The 27215-nt window shown below is 37.5% G+C and overlaps 1 protein-coding gene across 2 annotated transcripts in view; it reads left to right on the forward strand.

The window, feature by feature from the left end:
- The window catches only part of LOC124605824 (radical S-adenosyl methionine domain-containing protein 2-like), a 43579-nt gene extending 32282 nt beyond the window's left edge, over positions 1–11297 (forward strand). Inside the window, exons 6-7 of one of the 2 annotated variants that reach the window (XR_006978682.1) lie at positions 2619–2862; positions 10965–11297. Coding sequence is in view for 1 of the 2 variants with exons in the window: in XM_047137742.1 (XP_046993698.1) it covers positions 2619–2783 (165 nt within the window). In the remaining variant the exon portion in view is untranslated. Of the gene's footprint in view, positions 1–2618; positions 4623–10964 lie in introns of those variants that run through there. The other variant, XM_047137742.1, reaches the window with a different exon arrangement.
- Positions 11298–27215: the final 15918 nt, after the last annotated feature.

The raw sequence follows: 27215 nt of genomic DNA on the forward strand, positions 1-27215 counted from the left end.
ACCAAGGACTGCAAGGAAATGTGCACTTCAAAGTTGGTGACTGGTTGACTGATGGGAAAACTCTGAGACATACTTCGTAAAATGGACTTGAAGGTAGATGCTATGTATGAATGGTTGGATGCAGTTAAGTGAGTTGTGGACTTTCAAGCCTAGAGCATTAAAGTGAACTAAACCCATGGTTTTAGTGGCCCCTGTCATATCAACAACTAGGATGCTGGCTGCTAGGTATGCTGGTTGATACTGAATGTGGACACTGAACTGGCCCTTCACTCCAATTGTGTAGTTTCTAGTGGTTACAAAGGTGCCTATTTGAGTCTCAGTTAATGATAGCAGTGGGGGAACCAGTATCTATTTGAAAGACAACAGAGATGGTTGATGACCATCTCTAACATCAGTACCCTATCAGAGATGGGCAGCACAGCCTGGATGTAGAGGACATGCAAGCCATATACATAGCCCACCTCATCAGGGTCCAGTGTGTCCATATGAGTATTCACATTTATTTTTAGTGAGGACTGGCAAACCTCTGCCTTGTGTCCAGTTTTACCATAGGTTTTGAACTTTGCCTGGTGAAAATAGCATTGCTGGCAATGATGCAGTGATAAAACAATCACTTCATGAGGGTGACAAAAGATTGTTATGGTTTCCTATGATTTCCCGTTTGGGGGAGAATTGTCTGGTGGTACAGGTCAAGCCAGGGTCTTACATGTTGGGCGGGTGGCAAATGCCTGTGTTGGTTGTTGTAGGATCACTGAGGACCTCACTTACTGCTCAAAATCCTGGAAGAGGGGGGAGGTATGTAGCTAACAATGGTTCATTCAGTCTAATCAGGTCATTCCAGGAGCCCTTCGTGTGGAGAATAGACAAGGACCACGCCATTAACTAATGATTCAGCATATCACTATTTGCACTTGGTACTGGAACACTGAAATTGGCAATTTCTGGAAATCCCTTGCGATTGTGCTATCCACTCCCAGTAGGAATGTCTGTTTCATTTAAGACAACTAAAAAATCTGTGCCTGGCAGCTGGCACATAAACTTTTGAACCAAAATAGTCCAATAAACACATTTTCAAATGTTCATAAGTTAACTCATATGGAGAATGCACAAGGATTTAACTGCTGCAGGAGGTGATAGACATCAGCCCCTCAGGAGAGCAACAAAAAAGCACACTGCTGTGTAACATCTAAGATTGTGTGGGAAATGAAATGTAGTTCTAAGTGTCTAACATAGTTCGCCCATGGTTCCGTCTTCCCATCAAACATTGGGAACAGTGGTGGTGAAACTCGGAAGCCCTTCACCATGGGATAAATGTGAGACAATTGGTTGGCACCTCAGGTGACATGCTTATGGCTGCAGGCTTCCCCATCATTAGTTCCTGGACCTGTTGCATTTTTGCGGTCATGTCTGTAATGGCTATGGACATACTGAAATGAACACCTGACATTAATATAGAATCACTCTTCTCTGTGTTCGAGCATAAATTCACAAGAAACAAAAATAGTTTATCAATTGAATTTTGTGTTGAACTAAATTCTTCTGATAGTTGAAGTAAACGTTTATAACTGTTTGCCTAGAATTGCTACATCACAAACAATCTGATAAGTGTCAAAATCTTAAGAACCATTCAGTGAGATGACAGTTTCTGAACACAATCACAGTAATGAGCTGAGATACTGAACTCCAGGAGGCAGCCTGATATGATCCAGGTGATGGCTTTAAAGTACTAAATTGGCAGATGAATTGATCATGAACTATTTATGGCTACATGACATGACAGAGGCAAATGGGCCCACACTAGCTACACCTGCTATGAGTGGTGCCACTGCCACCTATCAGCGAGTCAAGAATCGGGAGTCACAGTAGTGGCATCTGAAGTTGTTCTCCATAACCTGTCTTGCTATTGTCACTTCCTTACTGACACATATTTTTTGCGAAGAAAGATTTTGTTTTACTTTCATTGTCATGGTCCCTCTGTTCTTGGACATAGGAAGATTGTGGTGCAGTACTGTCATGCTAGTGGGCTGCATGAGTCAACATAGCAGTTTTGAGTAGAAGCAGCAGTTGGCTGAGTCGTATATGATAATGTTCCATCCATTATTTCTGACTCATTCGCAATAGCACATAAATTTTGTTTTTTAACTTTTCAATGCACTGGCAAACCTGAAGAATTTACATTATATTTTACAAACATTATGCTGCCTGGTACAGAACACTCCATAAAAACGTTGTAGAACTACCTCACTAGGTCACTGCCACATCATCTTAAATAACATTACAATAATTAAAATATATTTTGCATTATTGAAATGGCTGTTTTGACAAAATTATAATTAAAAATTAAAATTTGCAAAAGTTACACACATCATGAATTATAGTGTTTTGCAGAGTGTCTCATCATAATAATTTCAGAATGTATCACAGTCTTTATATCAAATTATACTGTGTTACATTTTATAACAACATTTTCAAATAGTATTCTAATTACATCCCAATTCCAACAGGTAATTTATTATTAATATGATTTCAGTATTTGTGTGTAATGTGTGTTACTGTAAAATTAAAGTAACTTAGTTAATCACAATTATTTATAAATTATAATTTCTTTTTTTTTTCAGATGAGGTTCCTAGATTGCACAAGGGGGGACAAAAAGCCATCACTTTCCATTTTGGACATTGGTGTAAAGAATGCACTTAACTTCTCAGGTTTTGATGAAAAAATGTTCAAGAAGAGAGGTGGAGTGTATAAGTGGAGCAAGGCAAGCATGAACCTTGATTGGTAAATGACTGTTACATGATGGATTGAAGGAAATCTGCCTGACCTTTCTGCAGTACAAAAATTTCCAGTATGAATTTTGACTGGTGAATGATTATTAGATGTTAGATGACTGATGAAATAAGTCTGCCTGACCTTGCTGCAGTACAAAAATTTCCAATACCCTCTGAAATGCAGTGTGTGTGTGTGTGTGTGTGTGTGTGTGTGTGTGTGTGTGTGTGCGCGCGTGTTTGTCAGGGGAGTAACTAGGGTGGGGCAACTATAGGACATGTCCTGAGGACTGCAAGAACAAGGGACCCTCTTGCACCCAAAAGAAAGAACAAGAAAAAAAAATTGGAATAAATTAAAATGCAAAGGAAAACTGGAAAAATAGAAATAATGACGTACATCAATATATGTTCTTTCCTTCATTCTCCCATGTAATAAAGATAATCAAAGTGTTATTTAAAGAAAAAAGACCTGTTTGCTTTCAGAAGTTTTAACGCTGCACATGCCAACGGCCATCTATCCGATGGAGTGAAAAACACGATTCATCTGGAAAGGCCACCTGTCGCCACTCAGTGGATGTTCAGTTACAGTATTGGCGTGCAAATTCCAGCCTTTGTTGCCAACGAATAGCACTTAGCTTGCGTTCATGAACCAGACACCTGCTGCGGAGACCAATTCACTTACATCTGTTCACCCGTACACATCTCAGCCGCAGTCGTTCGCTCCTGCCGACTACCGCCCGTAGTGCACCACAGTTGCCTTGGTGCCAGTTGTGGATAGCACCTTTCTGCCATGAATGGTATAGTTTAACCATGGTGGCACATGATCAGTTTACAGACATAGCCATTTTGAAAATACTTCCACTCTTGGCCCGAAAGTCGATGATCATGCCCTTTCCAGTGTCAGATACATTGCTCCACTTCCACATTACGACAATGACTGCACTGTTTTCCATGTCTTCTGTGACATGATCTGTATATCCTTCACTGCTAGTGCTACCACCTGCCGTCTGCGAGTGGCTACTGCACATTGACGTTGAACGAGCAATCGGTTATATTAATGTGACTGGACTGTGTATTACATGTTTCTGTGCACTACATGTTTGTCCACTACAAGTAAGTGGTTGCCTTTCCCTTATTTTACATATTTTTGCATCCAGAAATATCCATTATTGTTATACAGTGAAAGAATATGAGATGAACTGTGGACATTTTAGTGAGTATATAAAGCGGAAGAGAGCAGATCTGATGGAGGAAGCAGGGAGCCCCACTTAGATACTTGTTCCAGGGTCCCCACACCTGTAGTTACACCCATGGTGTGTGTGTGTGTGTGTGTGTGTGTGTGTGTGTGTGTGAGAGAGAGAGAGAGAGAGAGAGAGAGAGAGAGAGAGAGAGAGAGAGACTTAATTGGTATAGGTAGTTGAAAACAGTATTTTTCATCTTCATTTCTCATCAACTTGAAGGTAACATAGAGCATGAACTGAAGAAAAAATGAACAATCAATTTACTGTGACAACTAAGTGGCTTGATGGAGTACTAAAAGATGCTGTTCCATCACCAGAGGTTATAGAAGCAAAGGTAGCCAGAAAACACCTAAGAGTGAATGAGGATTTCGCCCCAAACATCTTGATTTGTGGTGTAACATTTACCAATTAGCCAATGAGCCACAAGTAGGTGTCATAATTGTTTTAGTTTTAAGTTAGATCACACATCACTGATATTATATTCAGCAGCCAAGACTGATCTGTCTAATTTTTTATGTAGAAAGTAATCAATCATTAAATTTTGTAAAACAGCAAAATATAGCTCAGCATTAGAAATTATATTTTTTTGTTGTTGTTTTGTAAAGAGTATAGTGTCAGTTTTTTGTGTTATTATATCTATGGAAAAATCATGTAAGTCATTGAAAAGCAATTTTATGAAGATTGTCACTTCTTGAGTGTAGAAATGGACAATGGACTTTGGAATAAACTTGATAAATACTGAAAGAAGACAAAATCTTCATTGCAAATCTGTCTGTTGGAAAAGAGTATACTCAAATTATTTCTGCTTTTAGTGATTTCTAATTGAGTGCTACAGTGAATAGAAAAGACAAAAAAGAAACAAATCATTTATAATGTTAAACCAACAGAAAGAAGGGAGGATAGGGTTCAATGTCCTGATGGAGTCATATGGAGATGGAGCACAAGCTCAGATTAGGCAAAAGTCTGTGTCTACCGATTATAATGGTGGGACATCTTTATCCCACACTCTATGCAGTCTGTACCTTGGTGAGTTCCATTGCTTACGTTTCACCAGATCACTACTAGAGGTCAACACGTGCTTCCCTGTGTCCAATAATATCCTGCAGCCCTTTTTTCCTATTAGCCCTCTTATCGCACAGTTCACCTCTGCATATGATTTCATAGCATCCACTCTTACTGTGAGTGATTGTAGGTGGACCTATGGTTCCCGCTGGTATTTAACACCTTATCTTTCCCTGGTCCTCTACTTCAAGAATTATTACCTCCTCTTTCTTTATTCAAATCACCCTGAGGCTGGTGACACTTGTCTCTTTATATGCTCCGTCCATCCACACCTGAAACATTTTGTATTAGCTGCAAACATTGTCCATTTACCCTGCATTCCAGTAAACAGATTGATCCCACACACTACAGCTAACTGCACTGCTATGTGCAAATCCATCGGATCCACTGTCTGTACTCGTCTGGACATTTCTGTGTCCCTCCTAAAAGAACATTGAGCACCTGCTGCTCAGCTTCTTCAGGGTGTGTATGCTTCGAGACATCGAGGAAAAAGCCGGGAATCTTTTCATCCAAGAGAAAACTGGTAAAAACATGGGAATTTTTTAGAATTTTGGGAATTTTTCATTGTTTTAGACTTCAGTTTAAGATTTTTAATTTTGATTGGTAAGAAATGATAAACAGCAAAATGTGTCAAAGGCTTTAGGACAAAGACTATGGAATACTTTATAACAGTAAACTGCTGCCAATGAGTGTGATGTCATAACTGTTTACATGAAGTTCATTTGAGTAGTTGCCCATAGGCTCATGTGCATATGTAGTTGAGTTTCCTATGGGCAGTACCTTGAAGTGTGGCTGTTAGCTGTATCAACAATAGCAACAAACAGCCAGATGTTACTTGGAAAAATTTTTCTGGCGCCCAAGCTGCCAGATTTCTGCGTGTGCATACCAGTTTGGGTTACAGTGGGGAGGGGGTTAGTCTCCACGTAAGCCGTGTTAACATTTTGTGATTTTGCAGTTTCCTCATCATTTACATTTCTCACATCAAATTAAAACAAAATAGATTTCTGTGTTGGAAGTTATCAAGTGAATTAAAATACATTCACATAATTACAGTAGGCTAACATATGTTGTTAATTTCAGTTCTCTGATCTCATTTTATTTCCACATTTTTGGCAGTCAACCGCCTTGCAGAACAGTGAAGTTATTTTTGTCGATTTTGCTAAATAACTGTAGCTTTCATTTATCTTTTCCCCAGAGGCAGTCAGTTTATTAGAAATGATGTGTTTCATTCTGCGCTATTGGCTAGTTTCAACTGTTCACTGAATTTCAGATGCACGTTTTCATCTTCTGGCGTGTATGGCATTATGCCATAATAAAGAACCAAACATGAGATAATGCAGTACTAGTACTCCAAGAAAATTTGCATCCCGAAAACCGCACTGAAATCTTAACACCAGGTTGGGGCCTACTTCTTTGTGATTCAGAACACATGAATGTCCACTTTAAGCTGAATTATGCATTTTAGTATGGTGTGCGAAATTCTGGTGCTCTTGGAGTATCCTATTTCTGTTATGAAGTCATGCAAGATCTTTTAATACGATATATGTACAAACATATGGGCTTTCAGCATCATCGCAGCTACCCACGCACAGTAATGCCTGTTTTCTGGCGCTCTCTGGCAACTACTGAAACGAAGCTGTTACTAACAGGTCGCTGGAAAATATTGCGAATGGTGCTTTGAAAAGTGTTAGTTTCAAAGTAAATTTTCTTTTATGCAAGATGAATTATGTTACATGTGTGAATGTGCAATGAATTTCTTAAATCACATAGCGCTTTACTCTCATTTGAAACTTAACACATTGAGGACTTGTCACTTACAAGAATTTCGAGCCCAGAAGACTGGACATTAATATCATTATTTAAAATTTTACTGGCACATTTGTGTGAGTGATGTATCTTAAAGTGAAACTCATGCGAAAAAGACCAATATTTATGTGTGAAAGTTTAGCTTTTCTGCCATGAGGATCTGTTTTCGTTTTTGGCATTAGATTCCATAGCCATCAGTACTTCAGATGTAGGACGGCTTGGTTATTGGACTGGAATTGCAGACTTGCACCTGCATTTACAGGTGTAGGTTGATGTGCCCTGCCCAGCTGTCAGAGTCTGGGTACCAACACTAGTCTTCTTTGTAAAACTGGGCGACTATGTGGCCTTAAGTGTCAGAGTACAAGATACAGGCCATTCCTGCTGGAGTTCTTTGGCATCTATATCCTTAATGTCCTGGCATGACACAAACCTTTCAACAATATAGCCCAGTGTGCCGCTGACTGTTACTAGCAAATGTCTCGTCAGTGTCTAGGACGCCTTAAGATAGAGGATTTTTCTTATAGACATTTATACCATTCTCAGGACCTGGGTGGTGAAGCCAATATCCCTGTTCCTTGTGACACACAACATTCCACTGCCGCACCATATGTCACTAAAGAGAATATTAGAACAATTGCATTATCACGAGGCTATCCACAAAGTACATTATGTTTTGCAATTAAAAATAAATAAAGTATTGGAAATTTTTTTTATTATATACAGATGAAAGCCACACTTAAATACTACTTTTCTACATAGTTGCCATTTAAATTAAGGCACTTATCATAGCGATGGACGAGCTTGGAAATTCCTTTGTCGTAAAATTCGGCCGCTCGAACAACTATAGTTCACTTGTCCATGTATCGAGCATTGTGAGCCTCAATAGTCATAAGTTATTTCATTGCACACGCATGTTCATGTCACCATGCTTCACCGTACTCTTGTGGAAAGACACATACAGCCATCCAAAACACTGTATAAATTGCTTGTCTTTGAAGTTCATTTCTTCATATAGAGTTTGGTTTCTAATGGAAATTCATACAAGTACTGAGTTACAACAATATACATTACATGATAACTTATACCTATGGCTGACATTCCATCCATTGGTTATATTATGAACATAAATTTCTTAAGTTTTAAAATGTCATAAATATTTTCAGTAACTGGGTTCTGTTGCTACAATTCACTCATTAGCTTCTATTTATCTTCATTCACATCACATATACAAATTAATTCCATATCACATTTTTATGACACAATACAAATGTATAATACATTTTTGCTTTTATAGATAGGCTTGTATCACTTGTCGGAGCTCATCTATTTCTTAGGTAGAGGAGGGAGAAAAAACATTGGAAATAGGACCAAAACATCGCACATTGCTGGCCTAACTACACTTGGCGCTGCCTCCTTTGTGTGGAAGGGAAGAAAGGAAATACTGATCTACTGGTTCAAGGCTTTATGTGGAAATGTTACTTGTACAATCATGGACTAGTCGCTAAGAAACTTTTGCTTCATTGAAATAATGTGTGCCGATTAATCATTGACGAAGTGTCATGTTGTTTCCTCATCTACTAGTGCTATTTACTTCAAATCCCGTGTAGCTTAGTGTGAAATGTAATGGTTTAACCACCGTATACTTATCTTTCTCAAATACCTGGAAATGTCATTATTCAAGCTTTCATGTGCAACGACAAAAAATTAATTGGTTTTTGTAAAATCTCATGCTTAAATGTTTATGTGTACTCTGCAGCGAATAGGTAGTGATAATTGTCACATAGACCCACTGTGACGATGCATATTTCATTTCTCATGTGCCTTATGACCTTTATCATAAATATCCTTTTAACTGAATTGTTTACTCGAGGTGCGGCCCATTTCTTCATTTGGTACCTGCTATTCTTGACGTAATTCTCTTCTTCTGTGCTGTGACGATGCACTGGTCTCTGAAAGAAAAAACTTAAAACTAATTGCATTTTGTAGCTCGATGGCCACTGATACATTTGGTCATTGCATATGTCTGCAGAGATTTCCATATTTTGTTTAAATTCATAGACATTTGTTTGTTCTGTTACTCTTTATGATGATTTACTCTGAAAAGAAAATTGACATCTCTCACGGTATTTTATTGTTAGTCCTTAGACATCTCGTATAGATTTTTCATAATGCTTCCTTTCGATTGTAAATATGTTGTATACAGCTTAGTATTTAATTAAATATGTGTGTACATATATCAATAAGTTCTATAGTTTCGTAGACAGTGTATGTATTTGTGTAGTATTTCCATTTACTTTGTATTTAGGTTAAGTACATATTGCATTCCTATCTTGGCTGCGTCTTCAGCCAGTCTGTCGCACATGCGCACAGTTCAATGTCTCCTCTCCTGCTACTGACATCAGCGCGTATTGTTGAGCGCGAGACAACTGAGCCATAAGCAAATTTTGTTTGCACAAGTCCTTTCGCTTCGCATGAAGCGGTCTGTTACTTATCATTTCTGTTAATTTTTATGCCTATGTGTACAAATCAAAAGGATTACTTATGCCTATACACATTACTTTATCTTAAAATACACTACAGAAGAAAAAATTACACTTAAAATTACGTACACTACGTACAATTATCTTGCGATAAAAAAATTGTTACCAAGTTTTGTCATTCTATAAAGGCTTTTATATCTTTGTGAGGGTAGGGACCCTTGTCTCTTCTTGTTTTTAGGTTAATCTGTACATGCCAGGATATGGTATTTTGGAAATTACATATGGTCCTGAATAGAGTAATTACCACTTCTTATTCAGTTTGCCAAATTTTGTCAATTTAGGGTGCATCCGTAAGAGGACTCGTTGCCCTTCAAAAAATTGTGTAACACGTTTCAGTTTCTTGTTATAAATTTTCTTTCTGTACTCGGCCCTGTTTTCTAGTGTAATCGTGGCTTATTTTGATTTTGTCTTTTGGTGTCATTTCTCTATTGGGTACCTTTGGTATGGGCGACCCCCACTCATTCGTTTGCTTTGTCTGGAACATCAATTCATTAGGCATGAAACCTGTTGAAGAATGTGGAAGGTTATTGACAACTTCCGTGAAAGGAGTTATGTATTCTAACCATTGGGTATGTTTGTGAGGGGTGTATGTCCTAATAAACTGGTTAAATTCTTTAAAGATTCGTTCAACTGGGCATGCTTCTGGGTGAAAAAAGCTTACTGATATGTGCCTTATGCCCTGGGAGGTCATAAATTGTTTCCACTTCTGCCCAACGAAATGTGAAGCATTATTAGTTAGTAGTACCTTTGGTTTACCTACTCTTCTCAAATAATCTCCCTCAGTTCTTTTTCTGATATTTTTGGCTGTTGCAATTTTAATGGCATAAATTTTGATATGTTTCAAGAAAATGTTGTATACTGCTACTACGTATTTTACTCCTCCTTTACTTCTTGGATATGGACCAGCTATGTCCAGGGATATGATATCTAGAGGGTTTTTTGTGAGTATTGGGTGTAACTCAGTATATTTTGACACATTGGACTGTTTTGATTTTTGACATATTACGCACTTTCTTAATACCTGTAGGCTTGCCTTCTCAAATTTGGAAAGTAACGAAGTCTTGCAATTTTTTCAGTACATTGGCCTACTCCATAATGTCTTCATATTTCATGTGCGTGTCTTTTAAATTCATCGACATAATGTGTGTTGCAATTTTTGTAGTAAATTTGCTCACTCCATAATGTCCCCATACTTCATGTGCATGTGTTATAAATTCGTGGATATAATCTTCAGGAATACACACACACCATTGATAAGATTTTTCATGTTTCTTATGAAACAAAATGCCATTTTACTCCTGATACCATTTACTTACCTTTCCACCTTCATCTTGCTTAAGGTTTTGCTCGACTTTACTCCATCTGTGATCTTCCTGTTGTATAATTTTCATCTGTTTACAAAACTTATGATAATCAGACTGTGTAGTGCTTCGAGAATTTCTGTGTGAATTCTAAAACCACTCGGCCTTCTACCATCTCGAACACACAATATTTTAAATATAAGTGAAAGAGAGCCTATTTTCTATGCATCACCTGTCTTCGTGTGCAGGTTTGAAGTTTATCGTGAGACAACTATAGACTTGGTGGTTGAACGGGACCTACAAGTGTTTGCCAGTTGCGCCATGGTAGCCGTAGTGACAGAACAAGGAGTGTTTATGTATTCCGTGCTGTTTTATAACTTTGACGATTGTAGTGGAAAAGAAAGAACAGTTGAGATATAGTTAATTAATGCTCGTTTTGGACCTGGAAAGGACAAGATGTATATTCAGATTCATATTGAAAAAGGACATGGTTATCAAGCCAACCTTACATTATATCTAAATCTACTTTGTTTCTATAGTTTGGAAACGCGAAGAGACTTACTCGATAATATTTGCTTATGTGGAGACTGAGATTTGTAAAAGTTTGATGTTGAAATATACGTCATTAAGTGAAGAAAAAGAAACTGTGTATGTCTGCTTATTTTATAAGTACAAAGAGTCTTGAGGAATTCCTGGTCCTAGCAAATATACTTCAGAGAAGAAGAGAAAAGGAGATTGCAGCAGCAAGCTAAAAGGAAAGTCGGTTGACAATCTCAAGTAAGTCTTATCATTAAAGAAGTGGGAGTTTATACACATACTTCACCACTTTAAGTCGTCCAAAACATTATAACTGTTGTGTTGTACCTTGTATTAATAACATTTTGATTTCTGCGTCTTGCTCTGTTACTTCACTAAATTCCTCTAAACCTAGTGGTAGCCTAGACAAGGTGTCTGCAATAACGTTCTGACTTCCTTTAATATAAATGATGTCAAAATTGAATTCTTGTAAATATAGACACCACCTAACTAATCTATGGTGCAATAGTTTACATATTAAAAGAAATCACAGTGACTGGTGGTCACAGTAAACTTTGGTATTCTGGCCCCACAAAAAATATTCAAACTTTTTAAATGCCCATAGTACTGCTAAAATTTCCAATTCTGACACTGTGTAAGATCTTTCTGCTTCTGATATCGTGTGACTAGCAAAACTTCCTTACGTTCTTCCTCTCACATCTGGAATAAATATGCCCCCAGCCCTTGAGATGAGGCATCTGTGCATAGACAAAAATCCTTGGACATGTCAGGGTGGCTAAGAATGTTTGCATTTACCAATACCTGCTTAATGTTATTAAAGTCCCCTTGACACTTATCATCCCATAACCAAAACCTATTTTTTTATAACAAGTTGAGCAACACATCACTGTTCATCAGTTGTTGTGGTACGAATTTACGAACAAACGAAGCTAGTCCTAAAAAGGCTTTTAGTTGTTTTTTATTCCTTGGAGCTGGGCAATTGTGTATGGCATCAAGCTTCTTCAGATCAGGTATTATACCTTGTTCTGACACAACACGTCCTAAAAATTTGACTTGCTCCTTACCAAAACTAGACTTTTTTAAATTGGCTAGTACTCTGTAATCTGCAAATCGTTGAAGCACCTGTTCAATGAACCTGATATGTTCTAACCAAGTGAGTGTGGCTATTAGCAGGTCATCTACATAGACAGTGACTTTGATAAGCAGTCCTGGTCTTAAAACCTTGTCCAAACATTCCTGTGCTAATGTTCAGTCCAAAAGGTAGAACACAGAATTCGTAAATTCTGCCCCCACAAACAAATGCATTTATTTTTGACTTTCTTCATGGAGCCAGTAGGACATCTTGAGATTGAGTATACTGAAATATTTTGTATTATAAAACTTTAGAAGCTGTTCGTCCAAGTTGTCTGGTATTTTGCATACTAGTACTATAATCTGAATTAATAGCAAACTCTTTGCCTCTGTATATGTCTGCTTGTGTCTGTATATGTGTGGATGGATATGTGTCTGTGTGCGAGTGTATACCCGTCCTTTTTTCCCCCTAAGGTAAGTCTTTCCGCTCCCGGGATTGGAATGACTCCTTACCCTCTCCCTTAAAACCCACATCCTTTCGTCTTTCCCTCTCCTTCCCTCTTTCCTAATGAGGCAACAGTTTGTTGCGAAAGCTTGATTTTTGTGTGTATGTTTGTGTGTCTATCGACGTGCCAGCGCTTTCGTTTGGTAAGTCACATTATCTTTGTTTCTAGTACTATAATCTTATTGATATCTCTAGCATCGAGAACTAATCTTACAGAACCATCTGGTTTGCTTACTGGTAATATTGGACTACAATTGGTGAAAATGAAGATTGTATAATTCCCCATTTAATCATACGATTGATCTCTTCCCGTACTGCATTTCGGTTTTCCCAGAGAATAGGATTTGACATTACACAAAATGTTTCATGTGGATAGACTTCAAATTTATATTCAGAGTCTTTGATTACTCCAGGCTCCTTACTGAAAACATTGGCATACTTAAATAACAAGTTAGAAAGTTCTTGTTGTTGCATCTCATTTAGTACCTCTGATTCACTTAGATTAGATTAGATTAGATTAATACTAGTTCCATGGATCATGAATACGATATTTCGTAATGATGTGGAACGAGTCGAATTTTCCAATACATGACATAATTAGGTTAATTTAACAACATACTTAAGTTAATATAACAACTTTATTTTTTTGTGTTTTTTGTTTTTCTTTATTTCTTTATTTCTCTGCCATTTCGTAACTAACCTCAGTGTTTGCTTCTTGCTCAGTATCAAATTTGTTTGTGAAATACACTGCTAGAAAGGAATATTGTATACGTTGGTAGTTGGACCTTTATCTAAAATTAACTGTGTGTCAGTGCTAAATATTTTCACCTTAATGATTGTCCGCCCCTGGTAGCTGAACGGTCAGTGCGACAGACTGTCAATCCAAAGGGCCCGGGTTTGATTCCCGGCTGGGTTGGAGATTTTCTCCGCTCAGGGACTGGGTGTTGTGTTGTCCTAATCATCATCATTTCATCCCCATCGACGCGCAAGTTGCCGAAGTGGCGTCAAATCGAAAGACTTGCACCAGGCAAACGGTCTACCCAACGGGAGGCCCTCGTCACACGACATTTCATTTCATTTTACCTTAATGATTGCTTATACTTGTTCTTCCGTGACTTTACCTACTATATCTAACTCATGCTGATACATATCATCCTTGATGTCACCTCGTTTGTCAAATCCTTGAAACATGTTTGTAGGTCTTCCATGCCCCCATTCCCAAAGGTCAATAGCCTGGCGCTTAGCTACGACTGGCTGGTGTTTTCCGATGGAGTGGCGTGACTTAGTTCATTACCTGGAGAAATTTCAGTGAGTTGCACTGAGTGTGTACTCAGCCAATTTGTCGTTATGTGCCGTGCAGTTATTTTGCTGTCCAAAGGTCGGCTGGGGTACAGCGTAAGGCATGGCATTGTTACCGCGCTTCGGCCACTGCGGCGGCTGACTGTTTCTATTCATACTCGGCATAGGATGTTGTGATGGTGAATTGTAATTCTCTGGTGCATTGAAATTACCCATGTTGTTTCCGTTCCCGGTACCATACTCATTACCTCTGGGCATGTAATTTTGCTGTTGTGTGTACCGTACCAAAATTGCTGTGTGTTTAAATCACGTTTTACTGACTGTAATTATGTTGTTGTGCCTGGTTTTCTGTTGCTCTATGGGCCATGGGGTACAGCTCCTTCCTCATAGATTAAGTCGATAGAATCGAGCACTGACTGAATATATTCAGTGTCGTGCTCGGGCGTTGTGACTAATTTTTCTCTGATGTGCGATATAAACTACTTTTCAAAATTTTTAACACTTCTGCTTGTGATATTGGATTCGTCCAGTAGCGTGTCTTGTTCAGGTATTTTTCAAAGTATCCACGTAGACTACTGTATTTGCCATTGAATGGTGCAGGGTTGAAAACCTTGCGTCTGAGTCTTTCTTGCATTGCCTCACACCAGTATTTGTCGAGGAAAGCTCGTTCAAATTGGGTATAAGTGCAATCCCACGACAAATCCGATCTTCTGTGCTTCCGTCCAGTTGTGTGGAAATACATGACGAAAAGATCTAATAAATACTACGGGATTAATTCTTTTACCTTCGGTAGTAAGTGTAGGAAATGTCGATGTCTCAGCAAACCTTCAACTGCAAAAATAGTTGATAGACTCATGGCATTTTCGATCGTAATTATATTGTTATTATAGTTATTGGTAATTCCGGCTGGTAGTTGATCAGGTATTGGAGTTGTTAATATGTTTACACTTTGCAATGTACAACTGTCACTGGTACCTGCTGTGAGACTCGTGACAATTTGTGAATAGATACAACAGGTTGTTGTTTGTTCACTGTAGCCTGTGTATTATTTACATTCATATTTCGAGGTCCGGTAATACTTTCTTCTAAAAGATCGCGAATCCTATTTTCCGCGGCTTGTAGTTTAATGTTTACCTTGTTCATGATTTCATTTTTTTCTTTTTCTGAATAGCCTTCTCTACTACATCTGTGTATAACTTAACAGTCGGTTACTAATTTCCCTGCAATGGTGTTACCCTTATCTAGCGTACCTGCTTCAGCTTGACTAATGATATCACTCAGATTTTCATTTATCTTCTCTCTCTTCTTCTTAGCACATACTGTTTATTTATTTATTTATTTATTTATTTATTTACGTTCTGAATCTTCATGGTACATATACCATACCTTAGATGTTGGACAAAATGACATTACATTAATATACTGTTACATTGATTGTATACATTACATTTACAAATTGTTACATTTTTATATTGCTATATTGTTACATTACATTTTTATATTGTTACAACCGAAATTAACTTATTTTTCAAGATACTGTGTTACTGAGTAAAAACAGTTTTCCAAGAGATATGATGTTACAGATTTTTTAAAGCTATGGACTTTGTTTATGGCCTTTAGGTTACTTGGCAGCTTATTAAACAAATGTGAACCTGAGTGATATACACCTTTCTTGCACAGTGTGATATAACAATGATGTCTGTGTATGTCACTATTTGCCCTTGTATGGTGTTCATGTACAGATTTATTTTGAATAAATACATTTCCATTTTTTAGCATGCTTTTTTTAGGAACATTACAACTACTAGTATATAGATACATGGTAGGGGTAGAATCCCCAGTTCTTTAAAGAATGGTTTGCATGATTTTTGGCTGTTAGTATTTTTCACTATCCTCACAATCTTTTTTTGTTTCCGGAATGTGGTTACGCTATGAGGAGAATTTCCCCAGAATATGATGCCATATCTCAATAGGGAGTGTATGCAAGCGTAATACACCGCTCTAACTGTTTCAGGACATGTGTTGTTCCATATAATCCTCATCGCATAAGTCATTTTGGATAGTTTAGAATTTAATGAAGTGATGTGGGAATTCCATTTAAGATTGTCTTGTAAGTAGATGCCAAGAAATTTTGTTTCAGTGACACTGTTAATTCTGTGGTTTTCCATGGACATGTTTGGTTTTAATGGGTTTTTATTTTGTTGTGTATGGAACTGCAAGACGACTGTTTTTTGAGGGTTTATCAGTAATTTATTCCTCATAAACCTCTCTGTGACATTTTCACTTGTGACTTTAGCATTTAAACTTATGAGTCATTTCATTTTCACCTTCAATTAATATGCTTGTGTCATCTGCAAATAGCACTGGTTCGGAGTGTTGAATGTGTAGGGGGAAGTCGTTTATGAAAATTAGGAAGAGAAAGGGACCTAAAATTGAGACTTGTGGTACACCGTGGGTTAATGTGGAAGGTTTCGATTGATAAGCTTGGAGTTCGTTTTTTCCCATGTATTTTACCTGTGTTATCTGAGAGCGATTTTCTAGGTAGGATTTCAGCCACTCGTGTGGCAGGCCTCTTACACCATACCACTCTAACTTTCTTAGGAGAATTTCATGGTCTGTTAGATCAAATGCTTGTGTTAAAAACAGGAAAATCCCCGAAACATTTTTGTGATTATCCACTGAATTTAAAATACGATTTATGAGGCTAAAAGTGGCTGTTTCAGTACTCCACTGAGGCCTGAAGCAATGCTGACATTCTGAAATCATATTTTTTTGTTAAAGAAATCAGTTAGTTGTAGCAGAACTAGTTTTTCAATGATTTTTGAAAAACCTGATAGGAGTGACACAGACCTATAGTTGACCATCTGCTGCCAATAGCCCTTTTTGTAAAGGGGTACAACTTTTGCAGTTTTTAACTGTGCAGCTGTGGCAAATGCGGAAAAGCGGATCAATTATATGTAAAAGTTACATACATATTCCTTGCATTTTCTGCAGTTTATGTATGATATTGTTCATGATATGTATCAAAATATTCTTTGAATGCTCATTCATCAACTATATTTTCCGATTTTACCTTGTTCTTTTAGGTTTTATTGCGAGAAGTGCTATAAATATGGTACCTTTTTTTTTTTTTTTTTTTTTTTTGTAAGATGGCGGCGCGTGTAGACGTACTAATAAACCGATCCGCGGAAAATTACGAGTTTTTAAATCCTGTGTGTAAAATGCAGTAAGAAGGTGAAATATGGTGTTAAATTATGTTCGTGGTCACAGAAATGGATCCATCATTGTTGTTGTGGTCTTCAGTCCTGAGACTGGTTTGATGCAGCTCTCCATGCTACTCTATCCTGTGCAAGCTTCTTCATCTCCCAGTACCTACTGCAACCTACATCCTTCTGAATTTGCTTAGTGTATTGATCTCTTGGTCTCCCTCTACGATTTTTACCCTCCACGCTGCCCTCCAATGCTAAATTTGTGATCCCTTGATGCCTCAAAACATGTCCTACCAACCGATCCCTTCTTCTAGTCAAGTTGTGCCACAAACTTCTCTTCTCCCCAATCCTATTCAATACCTCCTCATTAGTTACGTGATCTACCCACCTTATCTTCAGCATTCTTCTGTAGCACCACATTTCGAAAGCTTCTATTCTCTTCTTGTCCAAACTGGTTATCGTCCATGTTTCACTTCCATACATGGCTACACTCCATACAAATACTTTCAGAAACGACTTCCTGACACTTAAATCTATACTCAATGTTAACAAATTTCTCTTCTTCAGAAACGATTTCCTTGCCATTGCCAGTCTACATTTTATATCCTCTCTACTTCGACCATCATCAGTTATTTTACTCCTTAAATAGCAAAACTCCTTTGCTACTTTAAGTGTCTCATTTCCTAATCTAATCCCCTCAGCATCACCCGAATTAATTTGACTACATTCCATTATCCTCGTTTTGCTTTTGTTGATGTTCATCTTATATCCTCCTTTCAAGACACTGTCCATTCCGTTCAACTGCTCTTCCAAGTCCTTTGCTGTCTCTGACAGAATTACAATGTCATCGGCGAACCTCAAAAGTTTTTATTTCTTCTCCATGGATTTTAATACCTACTCCGAATTTTTCTTTTGTTTCTTTTACTGCTTGCTCAATATACAGATTGAATAACATCGGGGAGAGGCTACAACCCTGTCTCACTCCTTTCCCAACTACTGCTTCCCTTTCATGCCCCTCGACTCTTAGAACTGCCATCTGGTTTCTGTACAAATTGTAAATAGCCTTTCGCTCCGTGTATTTTACCCCTGCCACCTTCAGAATTTGAAAGAGAGTATTCCAGTTAATGTTGTCAAAAGCTTTCTCTAAGTCTACAAATGCTATAAACGTAGGTTTGCCTTTTCTTAATCTTTCTTCTAAGATAAGTCGTAAGGTTAGTATTGCCTCACGTGTTCCAACATTTCTACGGAATCCAAACTGATCCTCCCCGAGGTCCGCTTCTACCAGTTTTTCCATTCGTCTGTAAAGAATTCGCGTTAGTATTTTGCAGCTGTGACTTATTAAACTGATAGTTCGGTAATTTTCACATCTGTCAACACCTGCTTTCTTTGGGATTGTAATTATTATATTCTTCTTGAAGTCTGTGGGTATTTCGCCTGTCTCATACATCTTGCTCACCAGATAGTATAGTTTTGTCATGACTGACTCTCCCAAGGCCATCAGTAGTTCTAATGGAATGTTGTCTACTCCCGGGGCCTTGTTTCGACTCAGGTCTTTCAGTGCTCTGTCAAACTCTTCACGCAGTATCTTATCTCCCATTTCATCTTCATCTACATTCTCTTCCATTTCTGTAATATTGTCCTCAAGTACATCGCCCTTGTATAAACCCTCTATATACTCCTTCCACCTTTCTGCCTTCCCTTCTTTGCTTAGAACTGGGTTGCCATCTGAGCTCTTGATATTCATACAAGTGGTTCTCTTCTCTCCAAAGGTCTCTTTAATTTTCCTGTAGGCAGTATCTATCTTACCCCTAGTGAGACAAGCCTCTACATCCTTACATTTGTCCTCTAGCCATCCCTGCTTAGCCATTTTGCACTTCCTGTCGATCTCATTTTTGAGACGTTTGTATTCCTTTTTGCCTGCTTCATTTACTGCATTTTTATATTTTCTCCTTTCATCAATTAAATTCAATATTTCTTCTGTTACCCAATGATTTCTATTAGCCCTCGTCTTTTTACCTACTTGATCCTCTGCTGTCTTCACTACTTCATCCCTCAGAGCTACCCATTCTTCTTCTACTGTATTTCTTTCCCCCATTCCTGTCAATTGTTCCCTTATGCTCTCCCTGAAACTCTGTACAACCTCTGGTTCTTTCAGTTTATCCAGGTCCCATCTCCTTAAATTCCCGCCTTTTTGCAGTTTCTTCAGTTTCAATCTGCAGTTCATAACCAATAGATTGTGGTCAGAATCCACATCTGCCCCTGGAAATGTCTTACAATTTAAAACCTGGTTCCTAAATCTCTCTCTTACCATTATGTAATCTATCTGATACCTTTTAGTATCTCCAGGATTCTTCCAGGTATACAACCTTCTTTCATGATTCTTGAACTAAGTGTTAGCTATGATTAAGTTATGCTCTGTGCAAAATTCTACAAGGCGGCTTCCTCTTTCATTTCTTCCCCCCAATCCATATTCACCTACTATGTTTCCTTCTCTCCCTTTTCCTACTGACGAATTCCAGTCACCCATGACTATTAAATTTTCCTCTCCCTTCACTACCTGAATAATTTATTTTATCTCGTCATACATTTCATCAATTTCTTCATCATCTGCAGAGCTAGTTGGCATATAAACTTGTACTACTGTAGTAGGCATGGGCTTTGTGTCTATCTTGGCCACAATAATGCGTTCACTATGCTGTTTGTAGTAGCTAACCCGCACTCCTATATTTTTATTCATTATTAAACCTACTCCTGCATTACCCCTATTTGATTTTGTATTTATAACCCTGTAATCACCCGACCAAAAGTCTTGTTCCTCCTGCCACCGAACTTCACTAATTCCCACTATATCTAACTTTAACCTATCCATTTCCCTTTTTAAATTTTCTAACCTACCTGCCCGATTAAGGGATCTGACATTCCACGCTCCGATCCGTAGAATGCCAGTTTTCTTTCTCCTGATAATGACGTCCTCTTGAGTAGTCCCCACCCGGAGATCCGAATGGGGGACTATTTTACCTCCGGAATATTTTACCCAAGAGGACGCCATCATCATTTAATCATACAGTAAAGCTGCATGTCCTCGGGAAAAATTATGGCTGTAGTTTCCCCTTGCTTTCAGTCGTTCGCACAGCAAGGCCGTTTTGGTTAATGTTACAAGGCCAGATCAGTCCATAATCCAGACTGTTGCCCCTGCAACTACTGAAAAGGCTGCTGCCCCTCTTCAGGAACCACATGTTTGTCTGGCCTCTCAACAGATACCATCCATGGATCTATCGTCAATGTTTAAATGTCTTAGAGGAAAAAAACATGACCTGTGACTGTGGAAATGTGCGCTGTAACTATCGTCATATCGTGTGTTTACAAACGGAATGCGAAGAAGAATGCACGACTTCTTCATTAAAATACGATCTTATGTTAGCTAAACTATATGTAGAGAAGCTTGAATAAGTGATAGATAGTGTACAGAAGGTGGAAGAAGTGATAGACCATTCAAAGGGTAGTGAAACGGTTGTAAACGAACAAAACGGTAACTTTATTAGGCCTAAAAAGTTTTGTCGTGTTAATCGTAACGAAAACAACTTTCGTCTCCCACAAGCAAATAAGTTTGAATTTTTAACGTGTGATGAATATGAAATATGTGAAAAGAGCCAAAGAAAGGAAGTACTTTCATCAAATGCAGCGAGCACAAATCATTTCAGTAGGCCTACGAAGTCCTGTAATAACAAGAAAGGAAATACCAGAAAATATATGGAACATACTTATCGTACAAACAAGATATCTACCAATACAGGTAAGAAGAAAAAAGAAGATATTTTTATACTTTCAGACAGTCATGGAAAGGGCTTAGCCGACATTTTGTGTAACATGCAAACTATATTCAAGGTTAGTGGAATAACGAAACCGGGTCCCCCTTTGCGCGAAGTTTTAAAAGACTGTGAACATTCTTTGAAGCTTGGAAGCAACTGTCTAATAATAGGAGGTGCTAATGATGTTTATAGGAACGAGGGCAAACTCGCCACAAGAGCTCTAAGAAGTACATTACAGAAAATTACAGATGTTAACTTCTTCATTGCCAGTATCCCACAAAGACATGATCTTATAGAAGAATCCTGTGTCAACAAAGAAATCACAGTTACTAATAGGAAATTTGAGAAAATCTGCCGAAGCCTCCCAAATGCCACATATGTGGACGTACCATCCGCAGAGAGAGGTCATTTTACAGGGCATGGGCTTCACAGAAATAAACTCGGAAAATCATTCATTAGTCGAGAAATCCCTAATGCAGTGAAGGCAGTTAAGGACAAGAATAGCACGACCATACCACTTCCACCACCAAACACAGCAACTGAAAATTTCCAACAAGAAAATGAAATTGAATCACTGACAACAGGTCCAGCACTAGAATCTCCACTTTCGTCAAAAACAGCTGAGATAAATGATTCAACTAGGACAGAAGTTTCCAAAGCAGCTTCAGCAGAAGCAGCTACATACTACGCAACTGCATCATTAACAAGAAAAAAAACGCCTGATGTGCCAACAGCCAATGACCTTTCATCAGTATTGGCCGCTCCTCAGTCTTCAACAGTGAAAGACTTTTCACCAGCTTCACCATCATCAGCAGTAACAGAAGCAAACAGAAGAAGCACAAGAACCAGGAAACTTTCAACTCTGCGGGATTTTTGGTACCCGGCCTCAGTTACAAGACTAACATAAGGCAGATACCTTCAGATACACCAACTTCCAAGTCAAACCGGCAACAGACTCACCTCCACTGTCATCAACAGAAGAATAACCATGCCACCAGCTCATCTGAAGGATTTTTTAGCATCAGGTCTAAAGGGAAAGGCGCCACCAAGATAAGTGAAAACAAATGCCTAACAGTGTTTCATCAAAACATTCAAGCCATAAAGAACAAAGCACAACAGCTAGAAGTAGAATTGGAAAAATTTGATAGCCCAATTTTGTGTATCACTGAACACTGGTGCAAAGGGAAGCAAATTGAACACATTGCATTAGCCTCATTTGACCTTGCACGTTACTATAGCAGAATCTCAATGAATGGTGGAGGTTCATGTATCTATGTAAAAAAAGGTATGTCATTTAAAGTAAGATATGATCTTTTAGATCTAGGTGAGGACAAACATTTCGAACTTTCCGCTGTTGAAATAATAGGACCTGGCATAGCAAAAAAATTAGTCATATTTTGTGTGTACCGCTCTCCTAGTGGAGACATTGATATATTCTTCTCAAAACTGAATCAAAGCTTAGACAAGGTTTCTGGACCAAAAGCAAATGTAATTATCTGTGGTGCCTTAAACATTAATATGATGAAGCCTGATAAGGCTAGCAACATATATGTGAATATTCTAAGCTGTTATGGAATATCCTCCCTTGTTAATTGTCCAACTAGAATAACGAAAGAATCCTCCTCATCTATAGATCATGTAGCTACAGATATTGATAGTAAAAAAATGTCATATTGCTGTCCAAAACCTGGGCCTAGCAGACCACCTCTGCCAGATCTTAAAAACTAACATTCATGTAGAAACTCCTCCTAAACTTTGTACATACAAAATAATGTTTTCCAAATCAGCCCTGCATCAGTTTAAATCCCAGCTAGAATATGAAGATTGGAGGGAAGTCTATGCAGAAACCAACGCAAATCAGAAATTTATCAAGTTCATGTCAATTTTTAAACTCAGATTTGAAGAGATGTTTCCCAAAACTCTTTATCAAATTAAAACTACAAAGAGAAATCAGTGGGTGACGACAGGTATCAAAAAATCCCCAGAAACTCTTAGATATCTCAACTCCATTAAAAATAATCAATCTAACCCAGAAGTTCTGCAATCCTACAAAAAGTACAGGAAAATTTACAGAAAGGTGTTGCTAGCTGCAAAAAAACTTTCAAACAACAAAATATTACTTGAAGCTGAAAACAAGAGCAAAGCAGCCTGGAACATCGTCAAACAGGAAACATCTAACTCTGCTAAAAAGGACCTCAATTCACATATTAAAAACAAAGATGTACCAGTAGGTAACCCTAAAAAATTAGCTGATTTTGTAAACTCATAGTTCAGTAGTATTGCAAAAAAATTACAGCAGAAATTACCAGATACGTATGATTTACCTACGCAGAACCAGCCAACAAACTCAATGGTGCTCTTGCCAACTACAGAAAGGGAAGTGGCACTAGTAGTACACCAACTAAAAAATAAAACTTCAGTAGGACTTGATGAAATCCCAGTCTGCGTAATTAAAGATTGTATAGACTCCATAAAGCGCCCATTAACAGACATAATTAATAAATCTTTCGAATCTGGATACTTTCCGGAGTACCTAAAACAAGCAAAAGTTATACCTATCCTTAAAAACGGAGTTGTGGAAAATGTAGAGAACTACAGGCCGATCTCTATACTGTCTATCATTTCTAAAAGAATAGAAATACTAGTCAAAAAGAGACTGCTAAATTACCTGAATAAGTATAATCTTCTTTCCAATGACCAATTTGGTTTTAGGCCCGGAAAAGGCACACAATATGCTATAGCACAGTTCACTAAAGTAATTTTAGAAGCACTGGACAAAGGTGAAAATGTAAGTGGTATCTTTTTAGACTTGTCCAAGGCCTTTGATACAGTTGACCACAAAATCTTACTTCATAAATTAGGGCAAATAGGAATAAGAGGTGTGACAAAGAAGTGGTTCAAATCATACTTGGAAAACAGAATTCAACGAGTTGAGATATCACAAGTTTCAAACAATTCCCTTATAAAACACCTGTCTGACCCAGAAAATGTGAATATAGGCGTCCCACAGGGAAGTGTATTAGGCCCAATATTGTTTCTTATATACATTAACGACTTCCCACAAAGTATCAGACATGGTGAAAAAATACTTTTTGCTGATGACAGCAACATAGTAATAACAGGTGAAAATCCAACACAACTGTCAGAAAGAGCAAACGAGGCTCTCAATGATGCCCACAACTGGTCATTAAAAAATAAAGTAACCCTAAATGTAAAGAAAACTAACTATATTAACTTCCAATTGAACAAAAAACACAATGACACTAGAATAAAAGTTAATAATAATGAATTAGAATGTGTAACAAGTACCAAATTCTTAGGGATGAATGTAGACAGCCAACTGAAATGGACAAACCATGTCAACATTTTGGCAAAGAAATTATCCACAGCATGCTATGCTCTTAGAATCCTTGCACCGGTATGCAATAATACCTGTCTTAAAATAACATATTACGAATATCTACACTCAGTCCTCAGCTATGGGATCATGTTTTGGGGAACAAGTGCCAGTAACATACAAACTGTATGCCATAAGGATAATAACAAATAGCAACAAGAGGGCCCACTGTCTAGAATTATTTAGAAAGCTAGGAATTCTAACTGTTTCTTGTGAGTATATCTTTCAGAACATAATATTCATTAAGAAAAATCTCAACATGTACAACACAAACAGCCTAATACATGACCATGAAACAAGAGCTTGTCACCACCTCCATCTAGATAGAAAGAACAAGGCAAAGACGCAAAAAAAGTATATTTTACAATGGGATAAAACTGTACAACAAATTACCACAAGAAATTAAAGAAATAAATGAGCCCCTCACTTTCAGACAAAAGCTTAAAACCTTTTTAGTAAGTAAAAGTTGTTATACTGTAAAAGAATATTTAACATAGATGTAGATTATTAGCAACATATGACATTATCACCAAAATATTATGTAATTATAAATATGTGTATGACTAGTTATAAAAACTACACAAAATATGAGAAACCTGTTTAATTGTAAATGTAAATGTGTGCTCATGTGTTGTAATCTGACGACATCCATACAATATTTATTGTTCCACGGATGAATAATTAAATAAATAAAAAAATAAAATAAATACCTTGAAATATTACGCAATGCCATATGTCCGTTTGTCACCATAACAATTATCCCGCACCCAATCTTTACGAGTTCCACAACTAACGAAATTATCATTCTTCAACTAACCTAGGCCTCGGACAACATTAGAGAGAAGTCCATAGAATAGATTTCCAGGGGGGTGTCCCAATATTGTGCTCCTGGCAAAGTATGTGTTATGCTTCAATTTTGGTCATTGTTATGTAAACAAGGAACTATATGTCATTGTTACGCTCGAACTGCGTCTTCCTACACCGTGTCTAGTTTTTCAGAATCCGGGTTATGTTCATATGGCATTGTGATAAACAATGCTGAATGAGGAATTAGATTAATTTTCTTTCTGACATGCATGCTTCCATGCATTGCTTAATTATATTAATTAATTTGAAATTGTGTGAAACAATTGTGTTATATTCATATATACTGCCTCATGTGGTCTGTTCTTGTATTAGAAGATACCAAATAAATAAACTGATAATTACATAGCCAGTGTGTATATTGTTGTGATCATACAGTCTAATTTCAGCTACTTCCATAATTACAGAGACCCAACAGCTAGAAATATGGGCCAGATCCTCATCTGCTTAAAGGCTTTCTTGCATTTACTCACTAAACAGTTCTCGGAAACTGCTGATTTTCATTTTTTCATGCTTGAGATGATGATCAACACAGCAATTAGCAGTAGTTTGTATAGTTAATAGATTAATAGGTCTAGACAATACTCACACCTCCAAATCGTGAGACTGTTATAGATGTAGGTCACTGGTAATCACAGTTTATCATTTACAGTGAAATGTGTAACAAAACATTTGAAATAAATCACAAAGTTTCAGAGTGATACGGTATGTTTTAATGTATTAGACATTCACTCATAGTTCTTTTCTGTATTCTCTATTACAAACATAGGGCCTAGTCTGCTAGCTACAATACGGTATGAGGTGATGGGTACCTTGTATGACATTTCTCTAAATTTTTTCAATAGTGTTCCATGTAAAGAACATGTTTGTACACAGTTTTTTCATTTGAGTTCATGAAGCATCTCCATAATACTTGCATGTTGATTGAGCCTACCAGTAAGAAATCTAGAAGCCCACTGCTGAACTTCTTGGTTTCTTCCTTAAACTGACCTGGTGGGGATCCCAAAAATTCAAGTGGTACTCCAGAATGAATTGCATCAGTGTTCAATACAGGTGGGTTTCTCTCAACTTGTGGTCTGAGCGACACTCTTCTCATTCCCAGTCTTCCCAAATGTATTCATCTTCCCAGAGGAAGGAACTATGAGTACAGAAAGCTAGAAATAGTTTTTTTACTCAACTGTTGTTTCCTCTAATAGTTCATACAAACCATTTTATAATTTTTAGAGAGCACCATCAGCTGTTCATATAACTGAAAAGTTAAATATCTGTTTAATATGAACATTACTGTTATCCAGTACATGCATCCTTGAGTCCAAACATTATGATTAATTATAGGAGGGGAGGCTAATGAGATACTCTTTTACTTTATATTTATTTTGGATAATTTACTTTAAATCATTCTCAATCACAATTTTAATTTTTTTTTTTTTTTTTTTTTTTTTTTTTTTTTTTTTTTTTTTTTTTTTTTTTTTTTTTTTTTTGTCATTGGTTTCAGCCACTTATGTGGTCATCTTCAGACCCATTGGCAGTGGCTGTTTGTGGAGCAGAACTCCATATGGCAGTAAATCACTGTTGCAGAAGTAATTACATTTATTTAATATCTGGGGTTTCCAGTTTTCTGTCTGATGCCTGCCAGCAACCTGTTAGACTACAGGGTGTTAAATAAAGGAACAGTCGTGGAGATCAGCACCATACATCACGGATAAAATTCTGATTTTGCACCAGAATGTAAATTTCTATTCTGAATCCCAGGCAGAGAAACAGACTATGCAAGTATTATGGCATTTAATTTCACAAATAATCCTAAA

Source organism: Schistocerca americana, chromosome 3 (assembly GCF_021461395.2).
Source record: "Schistocerca americana isolate TAMUIC-IGC-003095 chromosome 3, iqSchAmer2.1, whole genome shotgun sequence".
In the NCBI taxonomy this organism is placed as follows: domain Eukaryota; kingdom Metazoa; phylum Arthropoda; class Insecta; order Orthoptera; family Acrididae; genus Schistocerca; species Schistocerca americana.